The sequence below is a fragment of the Phallusia mammillata genome, chromosome 4 (genome assembly GCF_965637545.1).
Source record: "Phallusia mammillata chromosome 4, kaPhaMamm4.hap1.1, whole genome shotgun sequence".
Lineage (NCBI taxonomy): Eukaryota > Metazoa > Chordata > Ascidiacea > Phlebobranchia > Ascidiidae > Phallusia > Phallusia mammillata.
In genome coordinates, this window is record NC_137255.1 from 6,375,968 (window position 1) to 6,403,371 (window position 27,404).

General features: G+C 35.1%; 2 protein-coding genes across 3 annotated transcripts; one reads left to right on the forward strand and one right to left on the reverse strand.

Moving 5' to 3' along the window:
- The first annotated feature begins 390 nt into the window (after positions 1–390).
- Positions 391–2,771, forward strand: LOC145225447 (large ribosomal subunit protein mL48-like). Its single transcript, XM_080092155.1, has 4 exons — positions 391–741; positions 1,095–1,270; positions 1,722–1,926; positions 2,341–2,771. Exons 1-4 carry the CDS (start codon positions 580–582, stop codon positions 2,428–2,430), a joined length of 633 nt encoding a protein of 210 aa, XP_079948281.1. The 5' UTR covers positions 391–579; the 3' UTR covers positions 2,431–2,771.
- LOC145225446 (rho guanine nucleotide exchange factor 7-like) lies at positions 2,533–27,369 on the reverse strand. Of its 2 annotated transcripts, none has more exons than XM_080092153.1 (18): positions 27,178–27,369; positions 26,135–26,234; positions 24,892–24,989; positions 24,175–24,368; positions 22,225–22,362; positions 20,934–21,057; positions 20,698–20,757; positions 20,090–20,233; positions 17,165–17,330; positions 16,611–16,795; positions 15,823–15,970; positions 14,225–14,322; positions 13,667–13,781; positions 13,159–13,239; positions 6,026–6,119; positions 5,553–5,607; positions 4,963–5,036; positions 2,533–2,902 (listed from the first exon to the last, which is right to left on the reverse strand). In XM_080092153.1, exons 1-18 carry the CDS (start codon positions 27,271–27,273, stop codon positions 2,824–2,826), a joined length of 2,049 nt encoding a protein of 682 aa, XP_079948279.1. In that variant the 5' UTR covers positions 27,274–27,369; the 3' UTR covers positions 2,533–2,823. The 2 variants fall into 2 exon arrangements, with proteins under 2 accessions (XP_079948279.1, XP_079948280.1); XM_080092154.1 differs by having other exon boundaries at positions 2,881–2,945.
- Between the last annotated feature and the right edge of the window lie 35 nt (positions 27,370–27,404).

Below are 27,404 nucleotides of genomic sequence, written 5' to 3' on the forward strand. Positions count from 1 at the left end.
GCAACAAACAAAACCACGTGCAGTCTGCCCCTCGACCTCTTTTAAAAATCGCCGTCAATGCCGATTGCACCACGCTTGTGCAAGATCTGCATTCTTCTTTTTCTGTTGTACGGTCCACTTACGAAAATGGAAATATATAATAAAAAGTTAATGAGTTTTTCGTTTTCATACCTCAATAATATTTTTTTAGGAAAGTAAAAAGCGCTATTAATGCTTTTTGCAACACAAAAATTATTATTTTAATTTTGTCAACAATGCCTGAAGCATTGTTATGAAATAAAATCCCCTAATTTGCAACTAACATGTGCTGTGTAAAAGATAGAAATCAGGTTTAAAGTCAGAAAAAGCTGATAAATGAAAAAAAAGAAAGTTTAAATTTGTGAGGTGTTAATTTGAAAGTAAACTATTCGTTCACCGTAGACAAGTTAAGTATTTGTATAACCTGTGTGGTGTCTATATTTTGAAAGCTGGGTTAATCGTCGACATCTTGATTCTTGGTCATATATACGTTTTTTCAGAGAAACGATTTCGTTGAGATTGCACCGTGTATTATTATGGCATAGTACTCTGTGTTTCAATATGTCTAGTTCAGCGCTATGTCGTTGTGTGTTTATGAAGCTCTTTGAGAAGAGTTCAGGTTCCCTAAAAACGCACAGGGTATTGTCTAATTCCTTTGTAAGGCATTTTCGAAATAGGCCAACCGCTGGAATAGGTCGAACATATGGTTTGACTGGTGTTGAGGTAAGTGTATTTTAGTAAATTTGGCAATGCACTTTGGTGCTTTCAGATCTTTCATTCAAAGCGCATTGTGCCAATGTGGTAATAGAATGACAAATAGAAGATATTTGCATCATTTACATGGCCTTAAAGTACTTGTAATAAAAATGACTGATTCTGTTCTTTCATAAAGGAATTTATTGTCCATTGGTTTTACAGTTTTGTATCAATTTTGTAAATACTGACAGCCTTTAATAGGCCTGGAGTACTATGATTTACTAACAGTCAATTATGAAATGCAATATTAAATTGCAGTAAAACTGGGACCTTTTTAAACTACTTAAAGTTGCAGCCTAACATATAAATTTCCATTTCAGAGCTCAAGACATTTAAAAAGAAAAAAGGAAGTGAAAAATGCACTACTACAAGAAAATATTTCATGTTATGATACATTAAAGTTCAAAATAACTGGATATGATATAGTGCTTGTTGAAAGCTTCACTAAAATTGTTCACCATTTATTACAACAACTAAACTACAAAATTGATGAACTGTAAGTAATCTTTAAATCAGTGGTTCACAGCCTTTTTTTAACAAATTCATCTCTTTACAATTCAAAACAATTTATTCTTTCCTACTATACTACAAAGTATGCTAAACCAAACAACGATCATACAAAATTTGGTCTTTTTTTAACTGCAGGTCATATGCCTTGAGCTTAAGTGTCTCTATAATACAAACCACATGGAAATAAGTAGATTCCTCCCCACAAGTTTTTTTAATTCTTCACCGGTTGGGAACCACTGGTTAAAATGATCAAGTATCAAATATAGAGTGCATTATAGTTATACAAATTGAACAAAATGATCACTTGACTAGACTTTAAAATATAATAGACCAACTGCCACAGTGTAAATAACTAAAGGAGTCCAATTAAAGAGACATTTTTTTGGTCCACTCATAAAAACAAATTGCATGTAACTGAAGAGTTTGCTTTTTTTTAGGTATGCGGAGCCTACCTTTGAGCGAAATATTAAGAACATGAAAACCTCTCTAACCGCCAATGTTGATGACTTGCCAACTGTGTATTCTTTGAGTTATCACACAAGAGTAATTAAGATTACTGATTTACCGACCCCCGCTAAACCAGTTTTAATTCACATGATGATGTATTTTGTCCCTCAGTCTGTCACATTTGAAATTTCTCCAGTAAGTAGATATTTAGATTTTTTAGAAATATTGTTAAAACAATTTAAATGCATTTTTTGTGTAAGAAGTGCCCATAGTTATTTACCTACATCCGTGATTCTCAACCTTTACTCATGTACCACTTGTGGTTTTTTTATTCATACCACTAGAGGTACATGCATAGACTTCTGCTATACCTAATTTAATTCAGTACTTGCAATGCATCATAACTTGTCCAATTGAATAGCCTAGCCCTTGGATTACCTATCTAAACAGGGTTTATGTGGTATGCAGCAATTGAAATTGTTGTCGGTGGTACGCAATCAGTATAAGGTTGAGAACCACCTAAACACTTAATATAGCTAATTTGATTAAAACATTGCAACAAAGTTACCACATTGTAAAAAAAGGTCTTAATGTTTTGCACTTTTTTAGTTTGTTGAAGCAGATGAAGAAAAAAGACACAAAAAGCGAGTAGCCCTCCAGAAAGCTATGGAAGAGTTGAAAATGATCCAAAAGGCATAAGAGGACTTTTCATTAACTCCTACAGACCTTTACAGCACAACTGGGGTGCCTTGTGCTTGTTGCGGAACAATTCTAGCCAATGTTGTCTTAACTTTTACACACTTTTTGCTGTAAACTGTTTTCTTGCAGCAGTGGAGGAGTTGTATTAAAATAGGAACACAGTTCCTGCAAACACCAGCAAAAGTAAATATAAAAGTCAAGTCAAGAAGTTACTACACAAATAAAAGATAATAATATACACAACAACAAAATGTACACCAATCGCTAGGGCTCCTTTTGCTATCAGTTTTTCAGAGTTGCAAGGCTTTTCACTTTTAAATTACATTGTCAAATGATGCTTAGTCACTTTGAATATTTCTGCAAGTGTTTCTGGTTTGAATGCAGGTCAGGTATTCATCTTGAAGCAGTTTTCTTGTGTTCTCGAAGAGTCACCGCCCTTGGTGCACCGTCACTGTCAGAAAGTTTGGCTGCCCTGTGCACAGGAGTAAGCATTTTATACATGCCCTTGTGACATCCTAAATATACATATTAATATTTAACAGTTTAAATTGGTTAGTACAGTGTGCCCAGCTTAGATGTAAACTCACCAAACCGACACATGATTTTTAAATGTAAATAAAAGAACATTAAATACAAATCTGTTTATAGGCTTGGTGAGGAAAATAACTAAAAATAGACTAAAAAAGTGATGTGCTTTATTATTGAAATGTTTCCGGAAATGCTCATGTGTTTATTTAGGCTCTTATTTTCCTCTTTCCATATTTTAAGAAGTTGCATAAAGAAAATCATTGTGAGTAAAGCAAGTACTACTAGTGCAGTAAATTGCTTAAACAAAAATTTGAATGTAGTGGGTAAGCGGTTGGATTGAATTACTAATTTAGTATAACAGAAGGTGTTACGAAAGAATCCAGTTAATACAGACTGCAAGTTGAAACCAAATTAACTCATTGTCACCAAACGTTTGGATATAACAATCACCTAAAAAGTGTGCCTTTTTGTGCACTTAGTCTAAGTGTTTTTGAATTATAAAGGCATCCATATAGAACTGACTGCGCAAACAAAATAAATTGACCACCAGACCGTTATCAGTGTTATTTAATGGCACTTGCATAACTGGACAAAGAAAAAAAGACGTACATTCTGTTAGCATCAAAACCAAAGCAATGATGCCAAATCATTAAAAGATCTACTGATCTACTTGCCACACTTATTATTGCAACATATCAATCACTGCCAAAAATAATATGATAAAAAACCAAATGTATGTAATAGATTCGAACACATGTTCAACAATTGAAATGATAATTACGTCTCTAACAAAATTATTTGCTAATGAAATTTAACAGTTTAAAATTGTTGTTAGGTTTGCAATCACAAAAAAGTTCATGTAATCTGCTCAAATTTAGATATTTTGTGGGTTTGTTTATTGTGTTTTTTAACAGTGGCTATCACTGACCATTTTTCATGTGTAAGGATATAAAATATCGGTTAGATTTTTTCGCAGAGTACAATTGTAGATTACACATAATGCAAAAAAATATGTCAGGGAAAATAATAAAACTCACACAATTTCATTTTTTAACTCAATAAGCCGCAAATAATAAAGTAATGTACCAAACTAATTGAAACCAGTACTGTAGGCTGAACAACATTTTTTAATGAGTAATTGGAAAAATTGCCATTAAATTTGGCCATATTGCAGGCCAACATTTAATAACGCAGCTGATTATTTTTCCGATTCGTATTCAAAATTGAAGTAACATGATGAAACAATGTAGCAAAATGGTTCAGAAAGTACAATGTCCCAAAAATTCGGCAAAAACAAGGGTATAGGTTTAGTAGTGCCACTTTGTGTGTTGTGAACTTAATTGGTAATAAGTATTCAGCATGAGCAAAACTAATATTAAGAAGCCAAAACAGACTTTTCGTTTGTTCGTTAGATGCATATATTCTTTTTCATTTTTTGGATGTCAAAAACCTAATGAAAGCAATGGGCTTAATTAAATGAGAAATTAGTTACGTGTAAAGACTGTTTGTACTTTATTGTGTCTATTTCAGTACTGTCTGATCCAGTGGTGGGATTCAAATTTTTTCGTTAGTTGGTTCTATCATAAAAGTCACAACAAAAAGTCCTTTGACAGTAACCAGTAATGCTAACCCGTTCACTGATCTCATAAAAATACGTGAGATGGTTTTACAGAACCGGTGCGAACCGGCTGAATCCCACCACTGGTCTGATCCATATCTATTCCATCTGCCGACAAACCCAGTGCATCACAACAGTTGGCGTACAGTGGCCATACAACACGGCAACAAACAAAACAGAAAACAATATGTGTTAGTGTCCGCACTCTACTGAAACTGTTCGCACAGATTCCGCATTGTCGGTGAGCAGAACGGGCTTGGCAGCAGCGTTCCAAAAACAGAAACTCTTGAACTAAAACATAAACTGAACCATGCACAGCCGGATGCTAGCACTCGGGGGACACTCTAGCCGTGGAGTTACTGTTCACAGGCACGAGTGAATCCAACCTGCGAATAATTGCTTCCAAACGACGCCTGGACTTTGTTTCCTCATCAAGGTTCTGTCGTAGCTTTTTCTGGTCCTGCAAATTCGAGATTTAAGTTGTAAATCAGATAGGGAGGAATGCTTAATAACTTCAATAGTTTTGTGCCCTTAGAATACATACAGTAAACCTTGGGTAATCCAAGCCCGTTTAGACCAAAAAAATTGTCTGGATTGGTGATTAGTTCAGGTCTTACCCCTGGAGTTTTGTCCGAATTAGGTGACGATCCAGATTAACCGAATCTGGTTTAAGAGAGGTATACTGTATATGTATATAAGACTGACTGCAGCCCTTTAACCTTAAATGGGTAATGTTTGTGCAAGAAAAAACGTTGCAGGGAAAAACAAGGTAAATCAAAGTCCTATTGGTAACAGCGCAAAAAATCTCCTGGAAACGGAAACGTCTAGATCAGACCATACACAAAAACAATGGCTGTTCATATCAAAGTTAGAATTGTTACATCGAACTACAATTGCTTATGAATGACTGGACTGAAGTATAGAGACTTGTTTCAATGCAAATACATGACATTGTGTAAAAATGCTTTTCATTTACCTGAATCAGGTGTTTCACTTGATCACGAAGTTCGTACACGGTATCCACAAGGCTTCTGTACAAGTTAACACAAACGCAGTTGATTAGTATGTAACCACTGGATGTTTTTGTAACCAGCGAATATTTGTATATATGCACCAAACTATTGCATAAGTACCCAAATTCAACTACACACCAAAATGTACATCCCTAAACCGATTTTAAAATATACAGGACTTCGTTAAACCCCCTTGCTCAGCTGGTTTTTTTTTATAATGATGAAAAAGAAAAATTTAATGGCAAATCTATTTTTCCAAATTTCAGTTTTGCTCCTGCAAGTAAAGTCAAAGTTTCACTTCAACTGCAGTGGGAAATAGTTTGGTAACAAAATAAAACCAGTGTTGTTTGGTGGTCATTAATCAGTATGTCAGTAGCTAAGACTTTTTTACATTATAGAAAGGAATTGACCATGTAAACGCTAAACCATAACTTACTTTTCCTCAATGAGGGCATCATTTTCTGGGTCTTCAACAATGATCTTTTCTTCCAGTATTGAAGTTGTTTTGTTCTTGCCTTGAAATATGGCAGCTAAAAAAATAAATAAAAAACACCATAAAAATTTAATTCCAAAAAATTATTTGTCTCAAAAGTAGCACATATTTTTTGTGACCAAGTGGTTTCTAAAATTATAAAGTACTTGGAAGATTGCAGATTGCTTCGAGCAAAAACAATTTAGGTGATAACTTGCATTTCCCTTGTTAAAAACTAACCACTTGAGTTGACTCAAATTATTACCTTTAAAAATAAAAACTTTTTGTGGCTAAACACTCTGCCACTAATGGTAACAAACCAACATTGCAAAAAAGCTTTCAAAGGACTTGTCATTTCTTTTACACAGCTATAAATAAAAACTAACCCAGGACTGTATTACAACACTCCAAATCTGGCAAAAAATGCCTACATTACAAATGAATTTTGGAACACTACATATGGATCTGTTTATTTGTTTAATGATGAAAATACCAGCCCAAATAGATGCTTATTGTGTCCATTTGGGCTGTTATCTACATCATTAAACAAATGAACTTAGTTTTGCAATTTCAGGAAAACTGACAACCTGGATGTGCTGTTTTCTTTTCCGACACTTCAGTGTTGTGGTGGCGAAAGAAATTCATTTTTTATATTTTTTGTAAATGCCAAATGCAAAAGCACAACCAAAATTAAACTAGAATGGTGGCTTTCTGATATACTTCCATTTTATATATTTTATACGATATTTACCAATTTACTATACACATCATTTGATCTACACATATGATTGTTTTTGTAAACAAAAACTAATGGGTCCCCACATGCGTGTTTGTGCGGAGTTACGGTAAACAAATGTTGCGGTGATTTTTAAATTCTTAAGAACAAATTTTTAGAAAGCGTTAACCTAACAATGAAAAATTTTGTTGTATTTTTTGGCACTATTATTGTCGTATAATTACAAAAACATTAAAAAAGAACGAAACAAATACTTTCAATTTAATCTCTTGCTTTGACCCAGATATTGTCGTCCAAGGTCGGGTTTTAAACACAATTTTTTCTAGAAAGCTGTAACAGTTGTGTTACAGACAATTAAAAAGCGATTTGCCGCAAGTGTATACATCATTTAACTTTGTTTCGCAAAACGAGTTTTTCATTTAACTTTGTTTCGCAAAATGAGTACCATTGACCTGTAGGAACCTTTAGGGTGCACACACCAAACGACTGTTTGACCTTTTGACACCGTTTTCAATAGCACGCCGTCCTTGGTGTTCAACAACACCGTTTGACCTAATTTATACATGCCTTGAGTATTTGATTAAAAAAAAACAAAAAAAAACGCTACGTTATGGCGAAATAAAGTTCTGAACTGTGTTAGTAATACCTACTAATTGACCTTAAGTAACCCGCGGCCAACCTGACAACGAGCATTTAAAAAACTTTTATCTTGCAAAAAAGTCAAGTTTATTTTTTCATATTTAGTTTGTTTAACAAAGTTTTGCTTGACATTATACGAAACCGAAGCACGCTTATTAGGTTTAAATCGCGTCATATGTGTGAAACCTTTGCCAAAACTGAAAATGTGAGTGATAACTTAATAAAACGACATAGCATTGCTGTGCAAAACAGCTGATTTCTAATCACCGAAACGACGTCTCGTAAAACGTCTGTCCGACGTCAAGCTGAGCCCTCCCGCTCTGCCCTATTATTCGTAAACGTACTCTCTTGGGACTTCTGCCTACAGTGTCTTTCTTGACCAAACGAGCGTTAGACACATTTACGTTTCGGGGGCCTGTGGGTGTGTCGCTGGGTCATTCGGGGTCAAACTTCAGGTGGACCAAGTTCAGATTAATATGTAACATATGTCCAAATTTCAATAAATTTGAAGCACTCTTTCTTTACTAAACAAGCGTTACAAACCAGCGTTAAAAATTTTACGTCTCGGGGGCCTGTGGGTGAACCGCTGGGTAATTTGGGGTCAAACTTCTGGTGGACCAAGTAATATGTAACATATGTCCAAATTTCAATAAATTTGAAGCACTCTTTCTTTACTAAACAAGCGTTACAAACCAGCGTTAAAAATTTTACGTCTCGGGGGCCTGTGGGTGAACCGCTGGGTAATTTGGGGTCAAACTTCTGGTGGACCAAGTTTGAATTAATATCTAACATATGTCCAAATTTCAATAAATTTAAAGCACGCTTTCTTCACTAAACGAGCGTTACAGACCAGCGTTAAAAATTTTACGTTTCGGGGGCCTGTGGGTGAACCGCTGGGTAATTTGGGGTCAAACTTCAGGTGGACCAAGTTTGGATTAATATCTAACATATGTCCAAATTTGAATAAATTTGAAGCACTCTTTCTTGACCAAACGAGCGTTACAAACCAGCGTTAGACAGAAAAAAGAAAAAAGAAAAAAGAAAAAAGAAAAAAGAAAAAAGAAAAAAGAAAAAAAGAAAAAAAAAATACGGACAAAAACAATATGTGTCCCCTTCAGGGAAGGGGACCCATAAAAATACTACATTTAGCACACAGTTGTTCACAGTTACACCTGTTTGCAAGACAACAATGAAAATTTCACAAATTAAAGCATCTTTTCTGACAGACTTCAAACAAACAATTTAAAATCCACATTCATATAAAGAGAGTGAACACTGTCACTAATGATGGCATTAGCATTTGCCGAAACCTTAATTAATAAAGCATGTGACTTGCACCAAACACAATGCAGAACACCAAATGATATTAAATGTCTTAAATTACATTCTTCTTATTATTCAACAATAAATAAAGCAAAACACAATGAAACATTCAAATTAGAGATAGTAGAAAATTAATATCATAAAACAAAAGCCATTTACTCCCAATGTATAGGTGTTGTATGGAATACTAGTCAAACCAACCAAAACACCTGATGAGTTTTAACAGTAGAGCTGTTGAAATTCACTACAGTAAACTACCTACTATTTTTTTGCCTAGGCCAGACACAAGTAACAATTGTTGTGTTGTTGCTTTCCCAGTTGTCATAACAGAAACACAATGCTCTTTTGCCAAATAAAAAACATTTCGCCATAACTTTGCTTTCTAAAACTCCTTGGAGAGCCTCTAGCTGTCAAGTTCATTTTCAAGCCAAAAACCAAATTGAGACAAATTGGCTAGCATTAGTCAAAAGAGTACGCATCCCTAGAGAACATTTTACAGACATTTTAAGTGATTTTGGGCAAAACTGCTGAAGCATAGCCACTTGCTAATTTTGTTTGCTTTACACAGCTTTGTGCAAACACTTGACTGGTCTGTAAACAAACCAAGTACACAGAATGCTGAAAGAATTTTACTAAGTTTATGCCACATTTATTGCACACATAATAAACTAGTGATTTTTTTTCAGATTTGCGGCTAGTGATTTTTTAAGTTTTTCAACCACAAATCTTATGACAATGTTTTTAAAACAACTTTAAAGCCATTTTTTAACACAATTAATTGAAAGTATGTAAACATGTGGCAGTTTAAAGTTCAATTTTGATTTATCAATTGAATTTAGTGCATTGTGCATTTAAATGATAACTTCAAAAATTTGTGGAAGGACCATGTGAAATATTTTACCTTTCAATTAAAATAAATCTGCCACATATTGCACTCAAAGCACAACAAAGTGAATGACTTGCTTTTGTATGTTCATAGCAAGTTATCAATAAAACTCAAAATAGTATCATTTTGTACACCAACTGCCAATTTACAATGCTTATCCAACTAAAGTGTACTAAACTTTATTCAAAATGGCAAATTGGCATAAAACAGTTGCTCTTGTTGTTATATCTCTTACTGAATTTATATTACTTGCTTTTGCAAATGCTGTGCAAACCTAATAGCGTTAATCAGTATTCCATCTAACCTTTTAAGGCTGCCCTGATTATATCGCAGCAAAATGACTGGCAAAGTAATTAAAGCTGGCCCTGATATGACAACAGCCTTCAGTGGTGAGATTTTTTTCCAAATTGAAACATAGCGTTTTACAAAATACTGAATTACATACACAACAGATGCTTAAATACATGCTTATCAAAATTTGCATGAAATTTTAACCTAAATATATTTAAATATGATAATTAGGTAAATGTTTTGTTTAAAGGTCTAGCTGTTTGGCAAATCATTTGAACAGATCTAACCGAACATAAATGGATATATACAGCTTCAAGTTACAAAATACTTTAAAATACGTTGCAATGTACCAATCAAAAAAGTATGAAACTTCAGAATCAACTGCTTTAGCAAGTATAGGCGTTTTAAAAATTTCACGATTTGGGGGGCTGTGGGTGAACCGAGGGATCAAACGGGGTCAAAATTCACATGGACCATCTTTAGACCAATATCTATAATGTGTGTAAATTTGAAAAAGTCCCATAATTACTAGTGTGTGTTCTGGTGCATTTAAATTAGCAGCTATATATACATATATATCCTTGGTGGAATGATGCCTATTTTGTACTATGTCTGAACTTCAGAAAGTAATCTAACAATGCACTCAAACTGACATCCATACCTTTTGAACTACTTAAAAAAAATCAATTTGACTATTTGCACAGTGACTTAACATGTTGCAATTATACGTGTTTACAATGTGTGGGCAAATGCTTGAAAAGTTGTTTAATCAAGTTATTGTGGCAACACACTACTGACAAGCAATGTAATTTAAACTGTTTCAGCTTAAAAATGTAATCAATCATAATTACAACCTGCTGACTCAAAACTATCTATTTTACAGTCAACCTTGGTAAATGGCCTTCGTTCTTAAGTTTAATGTTATCAAGTCATAAAATCAAGCTTATTGTTTTGCAAACTGACACAACATTTCACTTGGTTCCCAACCTTTATCGATGAATTCCTCACTCAACAATTCAAAACATTACCATTCCTTCTTAGCCTACATAGCCTACACAGTAGATGCTAACCTATACATAGATCGTAGAAAATTTGGTCTTATCACTTTCACAGGTTATATCCTTGGAGCTAAATTGTCTATTTACAAACAACGTTTATAAATTAAAGTAAATTCCTTCCCTAACATTTTAAAATTTCCCCCTTGTTGAAAACCACTGTAATAATTGTTAAACTCATAACTTTGTACTGGCAAACTACACATAACAAACTCAAATTTCAAAAAACAACTCTCCATTATTCACATGCTGCGGTGTACAACAATAAATTGTTTCATCTCAATACATCACTTTCGACACAAACAACTAAATCAACACAACAACACACTTGGAAGCTTTTCACCACAAAACCAACTTACAAATGTGACCATCAACAGCACCCCAGGCCAGAATCAAATCACTAGAAAAGGCGCGACTGGCCACACCGAAGAAAATTATTCATTAATCCATGTACTAACACATATCTTAACACCAGTAGTTGTTTTTACTCAAAACAAATCAGTTTACTTTCATCTGTACTGTCCTCGAATGTTTACATAACAATGTTACTTCTGTCCGTTGCTGCCAACTTATGAAACAACAGACACTATAAATAATTGTGCACAAATGATTTTCATGAAACAGGGGACTGCCAACAGGAAATGATGTAATGACTTATGCATATGCTACAAACCCTGTATAGCACTTTCTCATGTACAGGGGTTCACAAACCCTGGCAGATGCACCAAGGTTGGTATCCCAATAGATTTGTGAGTTCACGCACATGTCCTTTTTGATAAAATTTGAACTTGTTAATGAGGAAAATAACGGCCCAAATATACCTCAAAGATGACATGCTTCATTAATCAAAAGTTTCAGCAAATGCTAATGCCATCATCAATGGTATGATGGGTCACAAATGCTAATGCCATCATCAATGGTATGATGGACCTTAAAAATCATGCCTACATACTAATATATCTGCTTACTGATTACTACATAAATCAACTGGCACTAACTACAATTACACACAAAAATGTTCGCATGTAAAGCTATTACCATTTTGACCTAACAAGTAAATAGCCATACAGCGTCCAAACAGTTGCTTACACCTGTTTTGGTACAACAAAACACATACAACCTTTTTATTCTGAAAAGTTGTTGCATATTCCACTTTCACTGTCACTCACTATTCCATCATAAAAGCCTGGTTGCTATATAAATCACTTTTAAATGAGTCCAGTTTTCTTTAACAGGAAGCACCATAGGTATTGTGTGACCAAAATACATGAGTCATCCACAATGATGCGACTCGGTATTAAAGTACAGGTCACAGCACTTTGCGAATTATTATGTGCTCTTGCCAAGCCAAAGTCATTAAATGCATTACAAATGCTTTAGTGCAGTTTGAAAACCTTTATTGCTGAATTCCTTACACAACAATTCAAAACAATCTCATTCATTCCCAATAGACTATATAGTAGATGCTAAACCATGCAAGGATTATTTAAAATTGGGTCTTTTGCCACCTTCACAGGTTATATTCCCAGAGCTAAATGGTCTATTTACAAACCACATGTAAAAGTCAAAGCAAATTCCTTCCTTTCAGTTTTAAAATTCCTCCCTTTTGAAAGCCACTGATTTAGTGCATATTAAAAAGAAAGTAACTGTTTGACCTCAATCTACAGATTTTTCCTAACCAACCTAATGAAAATGAAAGTTTCTGCCTCCTGCAACATTTATACTGTGTACACATAAAATATGCATGGTTCTCAATTTTTTTTTCCTATGAACTGTGACAGCCCTTTCAACGTCTGAACAAAATCCACAGGAAGTAATACTGAAAACAACCATGGGAAAATTTGAGCTGCACACAATGCAAACCCAGTGTATCAAAAGGTCAAAATCAGGCCAAACATCTTGCAATTTTTATGTAACAAACGAAACCATTTGCACAACCATTAAATGCTTATAGCTATAAACACAAAAAGTTGTCAACGAAAAATCTTGTGACTGGTTGTAAAAAATATTAGGATGTTTTTTATTTGTCACTCAATTATACAACTCATGTATAGCCATTAAATGCCTGCAGCTAAAAGTGTACAAATTTGTTTCTCTAAAATATCTTAGACTGGTTTGCAAAATTGTGTAATTGTCACTTTTGAATGACTTAGTAATGACTACTTACATCTTATAGTGCTTCGTGTAATATGAGAAGTGCAGTAACTATCCAATACAGACAAGATCTCTTGTTCTTCTTCAGTTTTTCCTGTAAATCACATGAAGACTAAATGCTTGTAGGACATAGAAAAATGTGCTAGAAGATTGTTTTGAATAAAAAAATTCCAAATTATATCGCATAAGAAATATAGTCTGTCAGTTTAAAGCAAGTGTATTTATCATTGTCACAGTACGCCAGGCCCACTGGAAGTACCATACCGAATCAGCCGGTCACCAAGCACTCACCACCAATAGGCCTGGCGTACTGTGATTTACATATGAGTGTTGTGATCGCTGGTCAGCAGAGACGCTTCAGGCCTGATCCCAGTAATGAATTTATGTTCGTATTTATCACTGTTTGTTATATTACAAAAGAAATTCCAATAAAAAATTTAAGTTGCTACCTACATGACTTTATTTTACTTTTTATTCACAAAGAGAATAGTAAGGTCAAACATGAACATTTGTTTCCTGACCTTTGTCGATTACTGGCCTTTCAACAACAGCAGTTTCATCTGCATCACTGTGTTTTCTGTATTCCTTCTTATTCTTGTTTCTCCTTTTTGTGGTTTTAGGACTTTTGCTTCTTTCCTGCATCAGTTAGTAACATTATAGTGTTTGCAATTTTAACACTTAGTAAACATATGCATGTGCATAACAAAGTGATATCTTTACCACTACAGTAGTTCCAAACCCTTTGTAAAGACCTTGCCAGTAGTATCCAAGCTTACTTTAGTTAACAAGAGTCATTGAGTTTTCATGCGAAGTTTTAATTGGTTAATTTTGTTCATAAACTTATGTACATTTACTGATGTGCAACCTTACTTAAGCATGTTTGTTATGCTATTTTAGTTGTTTGAGTCTTTGCGAACACTCAATCTATTTAACTATTTGCCTATTTGGCCCAACAATATGTTGTTTTTGTGCAAGCTGGCCTTAAACATGTCATAAACAAAACACAAGTACTGTCCATTAAAGCAATAATATTTCAGAATAGTATTCAGGTATTAAAAGAAATGTCATAATTTGCTTACCACAAATGAATGCTCTCTTCCATTGCTGAAGTTACGACTTGGAGCTGAGGGTCGCAGGCACATCTGACACCAAGGTTTCTCCCCAGTGGGATGTCCATCTGCATTAAATAAAACACAGTGAGTGCTACGAATCAAAACAGAAGGTGGCGCTGTTGAGCTAACTAAATATTTAGACATGCCAAGTGGTCTAAACCTAAAGCACGTGACCAACATATAACCCAAAAAATGATTAAATTTAAGGTAGAAAATACAACATCTGCAATGTTCAGACAGTTAATTTTTGACCAGATAACTGAAGGGTTATTGGTGCCAACATTTTTTTTATCCTTGCTTCTTACAAATATTTTCAACTGAACTTTAAGTAGGGACATTTTGTTTAGTGATGGAATGATACCAGGTTTTTAAGCAAGTACCGATACCGAGTACGAGTACCACATGTATATACCTTCGATACCGAGTACGATTACCGAGTACTTAAGTGTAGTGTTGTACTTAGTTGTATGTCACTGGCTAATTTATCTGCCATGGTCGGGGGGCACACACACATGCCGAAAAGTGTAATCTCTATGTGATAGCGAAAAAGATATACTAAACTGGCAGAACTTTTTTCCAATTTTGTTCTGTCCGAAGCAAATATTGGCATAAAGTTGACCGTATTCTTGTGCTGTAAATCGGCCTTCGGTACTCGCACGTTGGTATCGAAAACTGAGACAAAAAAATTCGAGTACGAGTATCAATACCACTGAAATCGTTCGATACCATTGATACCGAGTACTAGGGATGTGCCAAAACTGCAAATGTTCTGTTTGGTCGAGCACCGAGCATCTCACTTTAATGCTCGGTGCTCGGCCGAGCACGCTCGGTGCATTATGACGTCACAAAAAATCCCTTTCTACGTTTTAGCTCTGCAAGGTCTCTTACGTCACCGGCGATGATTTATTAAGCTGTACATGGCCTTTAAGTACGCGTTTTTCCACTATCTAATACATTTGAAAAATCATTCGTTTTTGTTCATAGACACCCTTTAGTACGCTAGTTTCGTATGTTAGCAGGGCATGAATATGCAAATTTAACGCTCGGGTCAGTTTTTGCAACTGCTCGGCCGAGCACCGAGCATTAAAAACAGCAATGCTCGGTACTGAGTACTCGGGTTCTGGCTCGGCTCGGCCCATCCCTACCGAGTACCGGGTACTCGTCCCATCACTAATTTTGTTGGTATAAAAGCATTGAGCCAATACATTCTTCTGTCGTTAATGTCCAGTTGTGGCATCGAACAGAGTAGGTGAGTCATGGATTTTCAGCTTATTACTCCCAACAAACTAAAATGCTGCAGGGTGGCTATATTAGCTCAGACAACCAACCTTCTTCACCAGCTGCACTAAAGAGACCATATAGGTCGAAAAAGTGTGCATTGTCTGTAGCTTATTTTTGTAAGCCTTTTCGTTTTTTTAAAAGATTGTATTTAAGCAGTGAATTGACAATCTATTACCAGTTGTCTTAGTCTGCATTTATGTTTAAAATATCTGTGCATTGTTGATACCTTTTAGCAGTTTAGACATTCCCTACTTAAACACTGTTAGTGTCATATTTGGTCGTACCTATTGAATTGCCAACAGACAAGGGTGGTGAAACTGTAGGGGAAATGTGATGAATAAGTTCCAACTGTCGATTGGGAAGTTGACGGGACGATAACTGGTTTTGATTCACACTTGCTGGTGATGTTCGAGACATTGAGTGCATGGCATGCTGTGAAAATAAAAGAAACATAGAAATTAATAATATGTCTTTTATTTTTGTATTGGAAACATACAATATTGCCAGTGTTAAATGGTGTATATGTTAACTACGTATACTTTTATACACAGTAAAATTTTATGTGTCAAAAGTCTTTGTGTCATTTTTTGAACTTGATTGGGTATAGCAAAGGTTTGAAATGTGTTTTTTTCTTTACAAACCTTTATATTTATTAGATTATCATGCACATGGGTGGCTCATAGATAAGCAAAAACAATCTTGATTTAGAATATTAAGGTTACTGCTATGGGGATTAATGTAAGCTTGTGTGTTCTGGTATTTTGTTTACGCAGAGTTATAAAATCAACATATTTAAAAGTAAAATCATCAAGTCATTAAATGATAAGCTGCCGTTCAAACCGGTTCACAATGGCCACTGGATTGCTGTTGGATGGCTACACTTGCCTATGTCTTATAAGTTGAAACAGTGAGACCGAAAAGGTTGAAACAGTGTGTACTGTTGCAGCTATAACTTAATAAAAGTTTACTAAAATGACACATGGTTATCAACAGGCCTTTGCTGCTGATTGAAAAATATTAAATATGTGTATATTACAAATATTATCTATAGACAAATCATCACACAACCCACCTTTGGAGGTGGGGGTATCTGGGTAACTGGGGCTTGTTTGACAATGGGTGAAGGGGTCGGTTGTGATGCAACAGGGGCAAGTGACTGTCGGCGATATTTTTCACACTGAGCCTCCAGGGTTTGAACCCATGACCTCTGCTCGTCTGCTGACTTTGTGATGACAATTATCTTTTCGATGAGGTTTCCTGCAAATGCAAAAATGTTGAGGGCTAAGTGTATGTATAGGCATGACCCATAAGTCTGCGTTTGATTTTTTTCTAGAAACGAACAGCAAACGTAACCATAAAAAAAGACTTCACAAATACATTTTTGGAAAAAAAAAATTACCACCAACTTCACATTTTTATTGAAAGCACTAATTTCCAACTTACTGTGCACTTAAAAAAAGATACTAATACCAAGGAAATTTGGACATAATTCTCAAAATACTAAACTTAACACAAGTCACAAAAAGCATAACCTGCATAGTGTATAGCAGAACAAAATGTTTTTAGTTTCTACGCATCCATAAGAAATATACCTTTTTGAGATGATAAAATTCAACATTGTCATACCTGCAACTTCAAAAGCATGTTGATATGAGGGACAGTCGTCCAATTTTCTAACTGTAAGTGCGGTAAGGGGTAACTTTCCCTCGTAAGTGAAATCACTCAGCCGGGAGGAGGATGAGAGCATAAGAAGAGCATTGGGAAAGAGGAGAAGATGACGCTCCTTTCTCTCCTGAAAAACACATGTAAAAAACTTAGATATCGAAAATGACCAGCTATCTGTATGCAGTAAAGCACGATAAAATATTATGGGCTAATAAATGATTTTGACTTGTCGTAACTACTAGGAATGGGCTGAGCTGAGCAAGAACCCAAGTACTCTGTTTTTGATGCTCGATGCTTGGCCAAGCAGTTGCACAAGCTGACCTGAGCATTTAATTTGCACATTCATGCCAAATACAAAAATATTGTTCAAAAGGGTATCCAAGAACAAAAACGACTGTATTTTTCTAACAAGTTAAATGGTGGAAAAATGTATACTCTGGGGTGTGTACAGCTTCATATACCGCTGTGACGCAAGGGACCTTGGAAAGCTACAAAACTAGCGTGGATATGTTACTTTTTGTGATGTCACAATAAGCGTGTTCGACTGAGCTCAAAGCATTCATGTGAGATGCTCGTTGTTCGACCAAACAGAACATTTGCAGTTTTGGCCCATCCCTGGTAACTACTATGGAAGAAAAAGAGTTAGCTAATTCGGTCAAAAGGTGATAAAAGATTGACTGAACAAGTAACGGATTATTTGGTACCAGAAGTGCTATTTTAGATATTCAATACTCGTCCAAGCTATCAATTTGAGGCCTTATTAATTTGTACTAAATACTGTTAAATAAAAAGCTCTGCATAGTGTGATACATGTGAGTACATTAACTTTTATAAAATATGTGGCGATAAAACTGCCATTACATCACATGCATGTAATGACTCATAATAACCTGTATATGAATGCTTCAGCACTGTGTTTTAATGTGATAAGATATAAAAACATTGGCCAGTTTGTATGGGTTAATCTACCATAGAAAAAAAACTAGACATCTATAACTTGGATCAATTAGCAATCTGTTGCTCTAAAGCGTTATTAACCGGAAGTCCGCAAAGCGTTTTCAGGGGGTCCAAAACAACTTGTTAATTTTCTCACAACGAGATTAATAAATCGTGATTTAAAAAAATGCTCGCAAATGTATCAAATCAGTGGTTCCCACACTTTTTCTTCTGTGACCCAAATATTTAGACAATTTTTGGAAACATGTTCCAATGTTCATTTACTGGCAATTATGTCAGCATTGTATAATATGTAACTTATTTTGTCGTATAGAAGTTTAAACACCCCTGTGCCTCTCTGGTAATACCCAAATTTTCACTGTTCTAAAGCAACAGTTGCTTAAAATAGTTAGTCATATCCTAAAATTCATGTACACCCAAATAGCTCATCCATTTCCTTGTGTCAAATTTAATTTCTTTAAAATCACTTTAGCGACAACAAGGAAGTAAAAAGGGTAGGGTTAAATTGTTAACAACAAACTTTTTAGAGAAAATAAATAAAGAAAACATCTTTTACATCTGAACAATTTTTGGGTTACTGAGTCAATTAATCACGTAATTGAAAAATTTTGTAAAGGACAATTTAACATGTCTAATTTTTTTTATTGATTTAACACAAAAAACTACTAGAGGACACAAAATATTAGAAAAGATTGTTCAATTCACTGTACTGGTTCCAGCGCAGTTGCACTGTATTTCAATTTATCTCTATCTAGTTTTGCTATACAATGAAACAGGAAACTGAGAGGAGCCCTTATGTCACACACTAATATAAATAGGCTATGACGACACATTATTTTCCGTCTTAATGTACCACTATCCACTTATAAACACAGTCAGTACAATCAAAATAATGCATAGAAAATTTATTGATGGATAGAAAGAATGTATATTATCTAAACATTATCACAGTATGCAAATCTTAACATTAACAGTGCTCATAGTTAATATGGCAACAAAATTTATTAACCTACAGGAACAGTGCATAAAAACGGTTCTTTTAAACCAGTGGTTCTCAACCAGGGAGGAATTTTAAAACTTGAGGGAAGATATTTATTTTAAGTACTGGGAATATATATAACCTGTAAAGTTGATAAAATACCCGATTTTAAATGATCTTTGTATGCTTTAGCATCTACTATACAATATATATTATGGAGGAATAAAAATTCGGATTTTATTGGAGGAATTCATCAAAAAAGGTTGGGAACCTCTGGTCTGAACCACCATATTTTTGTGCATTAAACTACGTACACAATGCAACTATATTAAAATGTCCATCAGAGCTAATATCCTCCTCTGCAAATGACACTAGCATGAATTAATATGTTGACAGGCAGATACAAATAGCAAAACCTATATAGATTTGCTATTCTTATCTATTTAGCCTTATCAGTATACACCAGAAAATTAACTATCAGCTTTTGAATGACCATTGTGTACGTTTACAATAAGGCTGAAAAAACGCTATATCTAAAGAAAACACACTTTTTCATAATTTTGTTTGTTTATCCAAAGAAAAAAACTAATGGCAAACATTTCCGATTGAGTAAAAGACTGTAGTGATCTGTATATTTTGTTTTTCTCTTATTTAGTGATTCTTAACTGCGGCTCTCAAGGACCGCATGCTTATTTTGCGGCTTGCACCAGACCTCGGAAAACCACCAAACATTGCTATTTTAGCGTTCAAAGTAATAATCTTTAGTGTTTTCTCAATGTTTCGTTTTTATGCGCCTCCCTACACACTTAAAAGACTATCATTTGGCCCCGACAATAAAAAAGGTTGAGAACCACTGCTTTTATTGCAGTAAAAATATTTTTGCCCTTGACTTTGTAACACACTAAAAAATGCAAAAAAACTTTGTTATCGAATCTTCATGAAGACATTACCTCCTTTCCAATGATGCAAACAGCTGATGACATGTAAAGTACTTTTCCGAGCGTGGACAAAGGTTCCCCTTCCCATCCCTGTATTGTGCTGGAGAGGATGTGTCGTTCCGACTCCTTTCGCTTTCTTGTGTCTTGACACACAAGCTAAAATACAAACACTACTGCTTAGATGCTATTTGAGGTTACAAACCTTGCAAAATTCATTTGACAAAACAAACATGCCAGTAAACAAACGTTTTTTAAAGCACACATACAGGCAGTAGTGAGATTCAACTTTTTTGTCAGCCGGTTCTATCACAAAAGTCATATTTTTCAGCTGGGTCTGTTACAAAAAGTCGATTGACAGTAACCAGTAATGCTAACCGGTTCGCTGATCTCGTAAAATTTCGTAAGACGGTTCTATAGAACCGGTGCGAACTGGCTGAATCCCACCACTGCATACAGGCATTTAAATTTACCATTCATATACACACTTCTACACATCCACAAGGGGATCAAACACACAACAGGATTCTATTAGGGGTTTAATCCAAGTAAACTATATATACACAAGTTGTAGCTTTTTCGATGCCTGATGGAATTCTCATGCACAATAGAGTGGTGCCTACCTGAATTTTTTCAAATAGTGAAATTGACTTTGTAAGATGAGGTCTGTCTGGATGGTTTTCCTTCAAAATAATCATGTGTTAAAGTTTTTTGTCACTAAAGGTGGTTTGTACACTAAAGTATTTCAAAACTGAGAAATAGTTCATTACATTAAAAAATCATGTTGCTATTTACAAAGTTAGATCAACTAGATAAGCAACATTCCGATTAATTTTTAGTTACATTTACACTAGGATACCTGAATGTGTCTTTCTAACTCTCGCAAAATATTCGGATACTGCTCAAGCCTTTTGAAAGGTTTGCTCAGATTTGAGGTCAAAAATACACTGGCAGGGCTTGTGGCACCTTTCCCTTCCATATACCTGTGAAAGTACCAATTGTATGAAATTTTCTTTCAAATAAGAAAGACTTATCCTAAAATGAACAAACAACCAAGTTAGACATAGGATCACATGCATTTTACGGGCATTTGTCAATATAATGCACATTTGAAAAACTATTCTTTTGATTATAATGTCCAGTTTGGAGCAAGCTTTGCTCATCGTGGGATTTTTAGGATTTTTGTAGTTATGGACATGTATACATACCGACACAACAAACAGTTTAGAATCACTACATTGGGATTACGAAATTTGGGCAGGTCTAACCACAGTATATCTTAGAGACTAGACTATTGTTATAATTTCCAAACATAGAAGAAGAAATGGAAAACAAAAAAGTAATATGCTTCCTTCCATTAACTTTTTAATTTAATGCAATTTGGCCATTTGGGATGTGTTAGATTTTCATCAGAGCTCTTCAACCGGGGTTCCGTACAACTCTTTCAAGGGTTCCGTGCACTTTAAGGGTTGCGCGGGAGTTCGCAGCGGTTTGGTGTAGCAATTCAAACACGACTGATTAATAATATCATTGTTTTCGAACAACGCCTATACCATCTAGTTAACCTTTGTCACACCATTGATCAATTGTGGCGTAATAAATATAACCTTGATACATCCTAGTCTCTAGCTAACTTGCAAGATAAATGTAGAAACGACCGATCCAAATAGCATGCCAATGTGTTTCAGTGAATCATTTAATTGAAGTCAACCTTTATGATGTGCTTGGGGTATGTCAAGTAAAAATGCATCTTTTTTTCTTTAATGCAGCCTACTTGCATTACATTCATGAAAATTATTTTATTGTTACCGGTTCTATCACAAAAGTCATATTTTTCAGCCGGGTCTGTTACAAAAAGTCGATTGACAGTAACCAGTAATGCTAACCGGTTCGCTGATCTTATAAAATTTCGTAAGACGGTTCTATAGAACCGGTGCGAACTGGCTGAATCCCACCACTGCATACAGGCTTTTCAGTGAATCGTTTAATCGTTTATTTTATAAAGGTGGTCCCGCAAAGTTGAACAAAGCACCTTAATGGTTCCGTGCCACTAAAAAGGTTGAAGAGCACTGATATACATCATTGCTCCACAAGTTATATATATATAATATAAATATTGCCATATTATTGTCTGTTGCGGAAAAACTTACTTAGATAGTGAGTCCCGGTGGGTTTGTAGGACATGCACTGCAGTTGGGTGGTTCCCACAATATTCGTTAAACAAGGTGTCAAACTTATCGCTGCTCTTCTCAAAACTTTGACCAACGTGCTGCTGGACATAAGGCAACCTACGTGAAAAAGCAGTGTTCTAAATTCCATTCAAAGCCATGTTTAAGATCAAGGGTCGGCAATTGCCAAGTCACAACCATATACAGGTCTGTGATGGATTCGCTATTGGACAAACGTAAAAAAAAGTTTAGGACGAGTAAGGATTTGTCATAAATTAAAATGATAACCCTGGATCATGTACTTAAAAAAATCATTTTAAAAGGGTTGTGGGTGAACCACTGGGTCATCCTGGGTTAAACTTTGGAAGGATCAACATCGGACAACTAACAAACAAGTTTGGAAGTTTAAACTAGTTTGAAGCACTCTTTCTTGACCACATGGTTGGAACAAACCAGACAGAAAACAATACTGTCCTAACTGGACAGAAACAAGGAAAAATGAAAAAGTAAAAAAAAAATATTGACTAAGGCAATTTGTGTCGCCTTCTAGAAATGGGACCCATAATAAAGGCGGATCCACAATATCATGCCAAAACTAGTCAGTATATACCGCGCAACATTATTCTGACCATTGTCTGAGGTTGCTGAACATGTGATGTGTCCAGCATCATGAAATGACTCCTTAAAAATTTTACAACTGCAGACACAAAGTATGCATAGAGACTGCTATTTTACGTCAATAGTGGTTCATGATATGACACAAGCTACACCAAGCATGACTTTAATCAGTAAAGTAGCACTGTTCTAGAAAAAATTCAGACGAGTAACATAAAGTATTGCAGACTGTTTGCCTAAGTAACCTTAGGTTATTTTTATGCACCTACACAGCATTTGTATCTCCAAGTCAAGTCATAAATCATAAGTAAACATGCACCACCACTTTAAGGGTAGATAAAAAAGCTACACAAAGCACACAAACTTGAAGAGTACAAATGTGGAAAAAAGTGACAAAGCAGAATTCAAGTCTCAAATCAAACGGTGGATAGAATATGGGCGCAACCAAATCCAAAGACAAAACCAACTCCCATCAATAGTGTTGTATGTGCTATTTTATCAGTTTATTCTTTGATGCAGTTACTCAACACTACAGTTGTTGGCATATATATGTTTAAAATACCAGTCATAAGCAAACTATATACTTTAAATATAGCCACCGGAATATGCACAGTATTATCTATCCATTCCTACTTATAACAAACATTATAGCACTTTTTGGCAATCTGGACAAGATTCGTCCAGTCCTGTTATAACTTGTCCAGGCTTGCCAACCACTAATTGGACCATGCTGTTTACATGGTTAAAAATAACTTTTAAATCTATTTTTGAAATAAAATCTATTTTTGAAAATACAAGGCAAGGTTCAAGAGTATATAAGAAACAGAACTAGATTCCATACTATTATTAGCACTACCAAATAGTGATGGGGGGATGATACCAGGTTTTGAAGCGAGTACCGATACCGAGTACGAGTACCACATGTATATACCTTCGATACTGAGTATGATTACCGAGTACTTAAGTGTAGTATTGTACTAGTATATCACTGGCTGATTTATGTGCCATGGCCGGGGTACAGGTGCACACACACGCATGCCGAAAAATGTAATCTCCACATGATAGCGAAAAAGGTATACATAAACTGGCGGAACTTTTTTCCAATTTTGTGCTATCCGAAACAAATATTGGCATAAAGTTGCCCGTATTCTTATGGTGTAAATCGGCCTTCGGTACTCGCACGTTGGTATCGAAAGCTGAGACAAAATATTTACCGAGTACGATACCACTGAAATCGTTCGATACCATCGATACCGAGTACCGGGTACTCATCCCATCACTACTACCAAACCAATACATTAAACTCAAAAAACCTACTTTGAGCATTCTTCAATTTCTTGGATAAACTTGTTCTGAAAGTTATAAATCTCCTCAAGATTTCCACACAACAAATGGAAATCTTTTGTGGAAAGTACATCATTCTGACCACTCATTGGTTGCAAATATATCTTCAGCAGGTTTTGAATTTCTCTAACGTGCTGCCATTCAGTCTCAAGAAAGTTTTTTAACACCTTCAAAATAAAACAAAGTTAATAGTAAAGTTTAAGCGCAAGTTATTTATATATATCTTCAGGGCTGTCTACAATACACATTGGATTTGTTATAATCAGTATTTACTGGGTTCTTTGGGTACGTAAATGTTTTTTTTTCTATCTAATAAAAGTGTGATTCTTAACCAGTGCACTATTTGTAATTTTTGCCCTTTTTCAAAAGATGGCACAGACGTATTTACAATTTTGTCTATTTGTTTTGTCATAATGGGACAAACTAACAGTTTCAGCAAAAGTGGAAGCATTTTGGCTAAAGTTGTAAACAAAAGCTTGTCACAGGTTTATTTAAAAAGACGATTATTTAGTTTTTCATTCCAGGTGTAAAATTTGGCTAAAAAAAATTAAAAAATTAGTAACAAAATTAGTTTTGCATAATGTAAAATTTTTATTGTTATGCACAGGGTCAGAATACAAAGAGGGTAAAAAAACTAAACTTTACTATCTGTAGTACCAAGTTTAAATCACATCATTTTTAACACTGTACCTGCTGGTAAAACTCTCTCTTGGTCTCTTGGGACTGTGCGACATCCTCTTTTTTTACAACTTGTTTTTGTGATGTGGCTGGACTATTCGATCGGTCAGCTAAAATTATTAAAGGGCATTAGATAACATTCAGACCAGAGTAGGTTAATGCTATGCAGTAAAACTGGTCTCAAGGGATACAAGGTCCCCTGTAGCTTTGCAAAATTGAGGGAGAAGGGAGTATTATGTAAAAACATCAATAAAAGCTAAACCACTGCAAAACTTGCACAGTAAACCTTCGTTAAACCACAGTTGGTTAATTTAGATCAGGGGTGGGCAACCTGCGGCCCGCGGGCCACATGCGGCCCTTGATTAAAGGTTGTGCGGCCCGCAGAGACACTTGGATTTCAAATGTACTGGCAAACGAGTCCAATTATTGTATATTTTTGACCAGATTAGTGCGCCTGGTGCTATTTTTCTGCGACCTGACAGAATGCTGCGAGAATCAAATGCGAATTTTACTTGTAGTAAGGCATTTTTGGTATGTAACGAAGTAAAATCACCTGTGTGATATAAAGGTGCGGCCCGCGATCTAATAATTGCAATTGTATTTGGCCCCACAGTGACAAAGGTTGCCCACCCCTGATTTAGATCTTCTCCTAACTGGGACAAAACTGGAGGTACAAATGATTTTTAATGTTGTAAGGCTTGAACTGATTGACATCGGTTGATATGGATCTTTACATAATCCGGACAATTTGTTGGGGTGCGAATGGTTTCAGATTAACCAAGGTTTACTGTATTTCATCAAAAAAGTAGTTTACTTATACACAGAACTTTTAACAAAATATTTTTAGTTGGTACAGTGCACAGACCATGAAGCCTAATTTTCTTGATTTATGAGGTCATAAAATTGTTTGGATCAAACATTTAGATGCGTTGAACATTTTTCCCTGTCTATCTGTTTTGCCATGTAAACCTTTTAGCCAGCATGACATGTATATGTTATAACCTTCATGTGTCCTTTACCGTCCATGAGACAACAGATTCGTTCAGCATTTAGTCCATAACAGCTTTTTCAAAATGGATAACACATGACACAATAATCTAACCAAATATTGAAACCTTTTCAATAGTTCATATTGGTTACAGCACAAAAAATTTAAACCAAAAGAAAGGAACCTAAAATATAGCACATGCAAATTTTTTTGGGTCGTTTTTTACTGTTTAACAGCCCAGTTAAACTAAAGTTTTAGGAAGCTTACCGGCAGATTTTTTAATTTCCTTGACAAAGTTGCTAGGGAACCATCCAACTTTACCATTGTATTTTCCCTCATACCATCCACCATCATCTTTTGTTGTCAACTGCAAATATGAAATGAAAGTTACAAAATGTTTTACTTACATTTAAATGCAAAAACATATCAAGAATAAAACTAAAAGGGTGGCTTAGCACATATTGCCATTGCACATACACTGTGACATTTTTCTTAACATACATTAACATCCGACACTTATTTTATATTGGGTCCCATATCATCCACTGTCTTTTATAACCTTAGTTGTTTCCGCAAGCAGAAACTCACGGGTCCCCACACATGCAAAGTTGTAAATAATGCATTTCAAGAGATAACAATGAGAGAGTTTGGCATTGTATCGTCAAACACAGTGATTGGTACTGTGCATAAATAAATATGCTATATGGAGTAAAGACTATTTAAATTCACTCCATTCATACATTTTTGAAGGTTTTTCTATTTTATGACTATCTGAGTATTAAATATAGTGAGAAAATAGGCTAAAACACAACAATCAGCTCCTATTATTGGTTAATTGTACATGACTGTAGGAGTCTAGTGGAGTAAATGATAGGTACTACAAAGTTTAACACAACAATCAACACCTACAAATGGTACACTCTACAAACTGTCCAAATTTCATTTAATTCATACATTGTTTAAAAAACTGAACTATTTTGGGGGGCTAGTGGGATAAATGTTGGGGCGACAGGGTTGAACACAACATTCTACACCTACAAATGGCACACTCCACAAGCTATGTAAATTTCATTCAATTCTGACATTGTTTACAAAATAGACCCATTTTGGGGGGCTAGTGGGGTAAATGTTGGGCCGACAGGGTTGAACATTACAAACAACAACTAATCTTAATTATCTTGGGCAAAATTTGTCAACACATTTACAAGTTAATTTAAGTGATCAAGCAAATGATGACCACAGTTATTGTCTATTATTATAAGAAATGGTAAAACCAGTAATTTATCTGCAAAAATATGTATCAAGAGCACCTGAATGATAGCTCCCTTGCCAAAAGTCAATTCATCTTCATTTTGCCTCTGATAGGAGTACTTGGCTTTTACTTTGGGCAACACAAACTCTCCCATTGTACAAGGAAAAAGTTACAGACAAAAGCCTTGTGTTTAGTAACTTTATTTAGATATATCTTCCATTCAAAATTAACCCTGCACAATGAAAATGATTTTTTAGTAACCATATTAACCACATCTTAGAAATA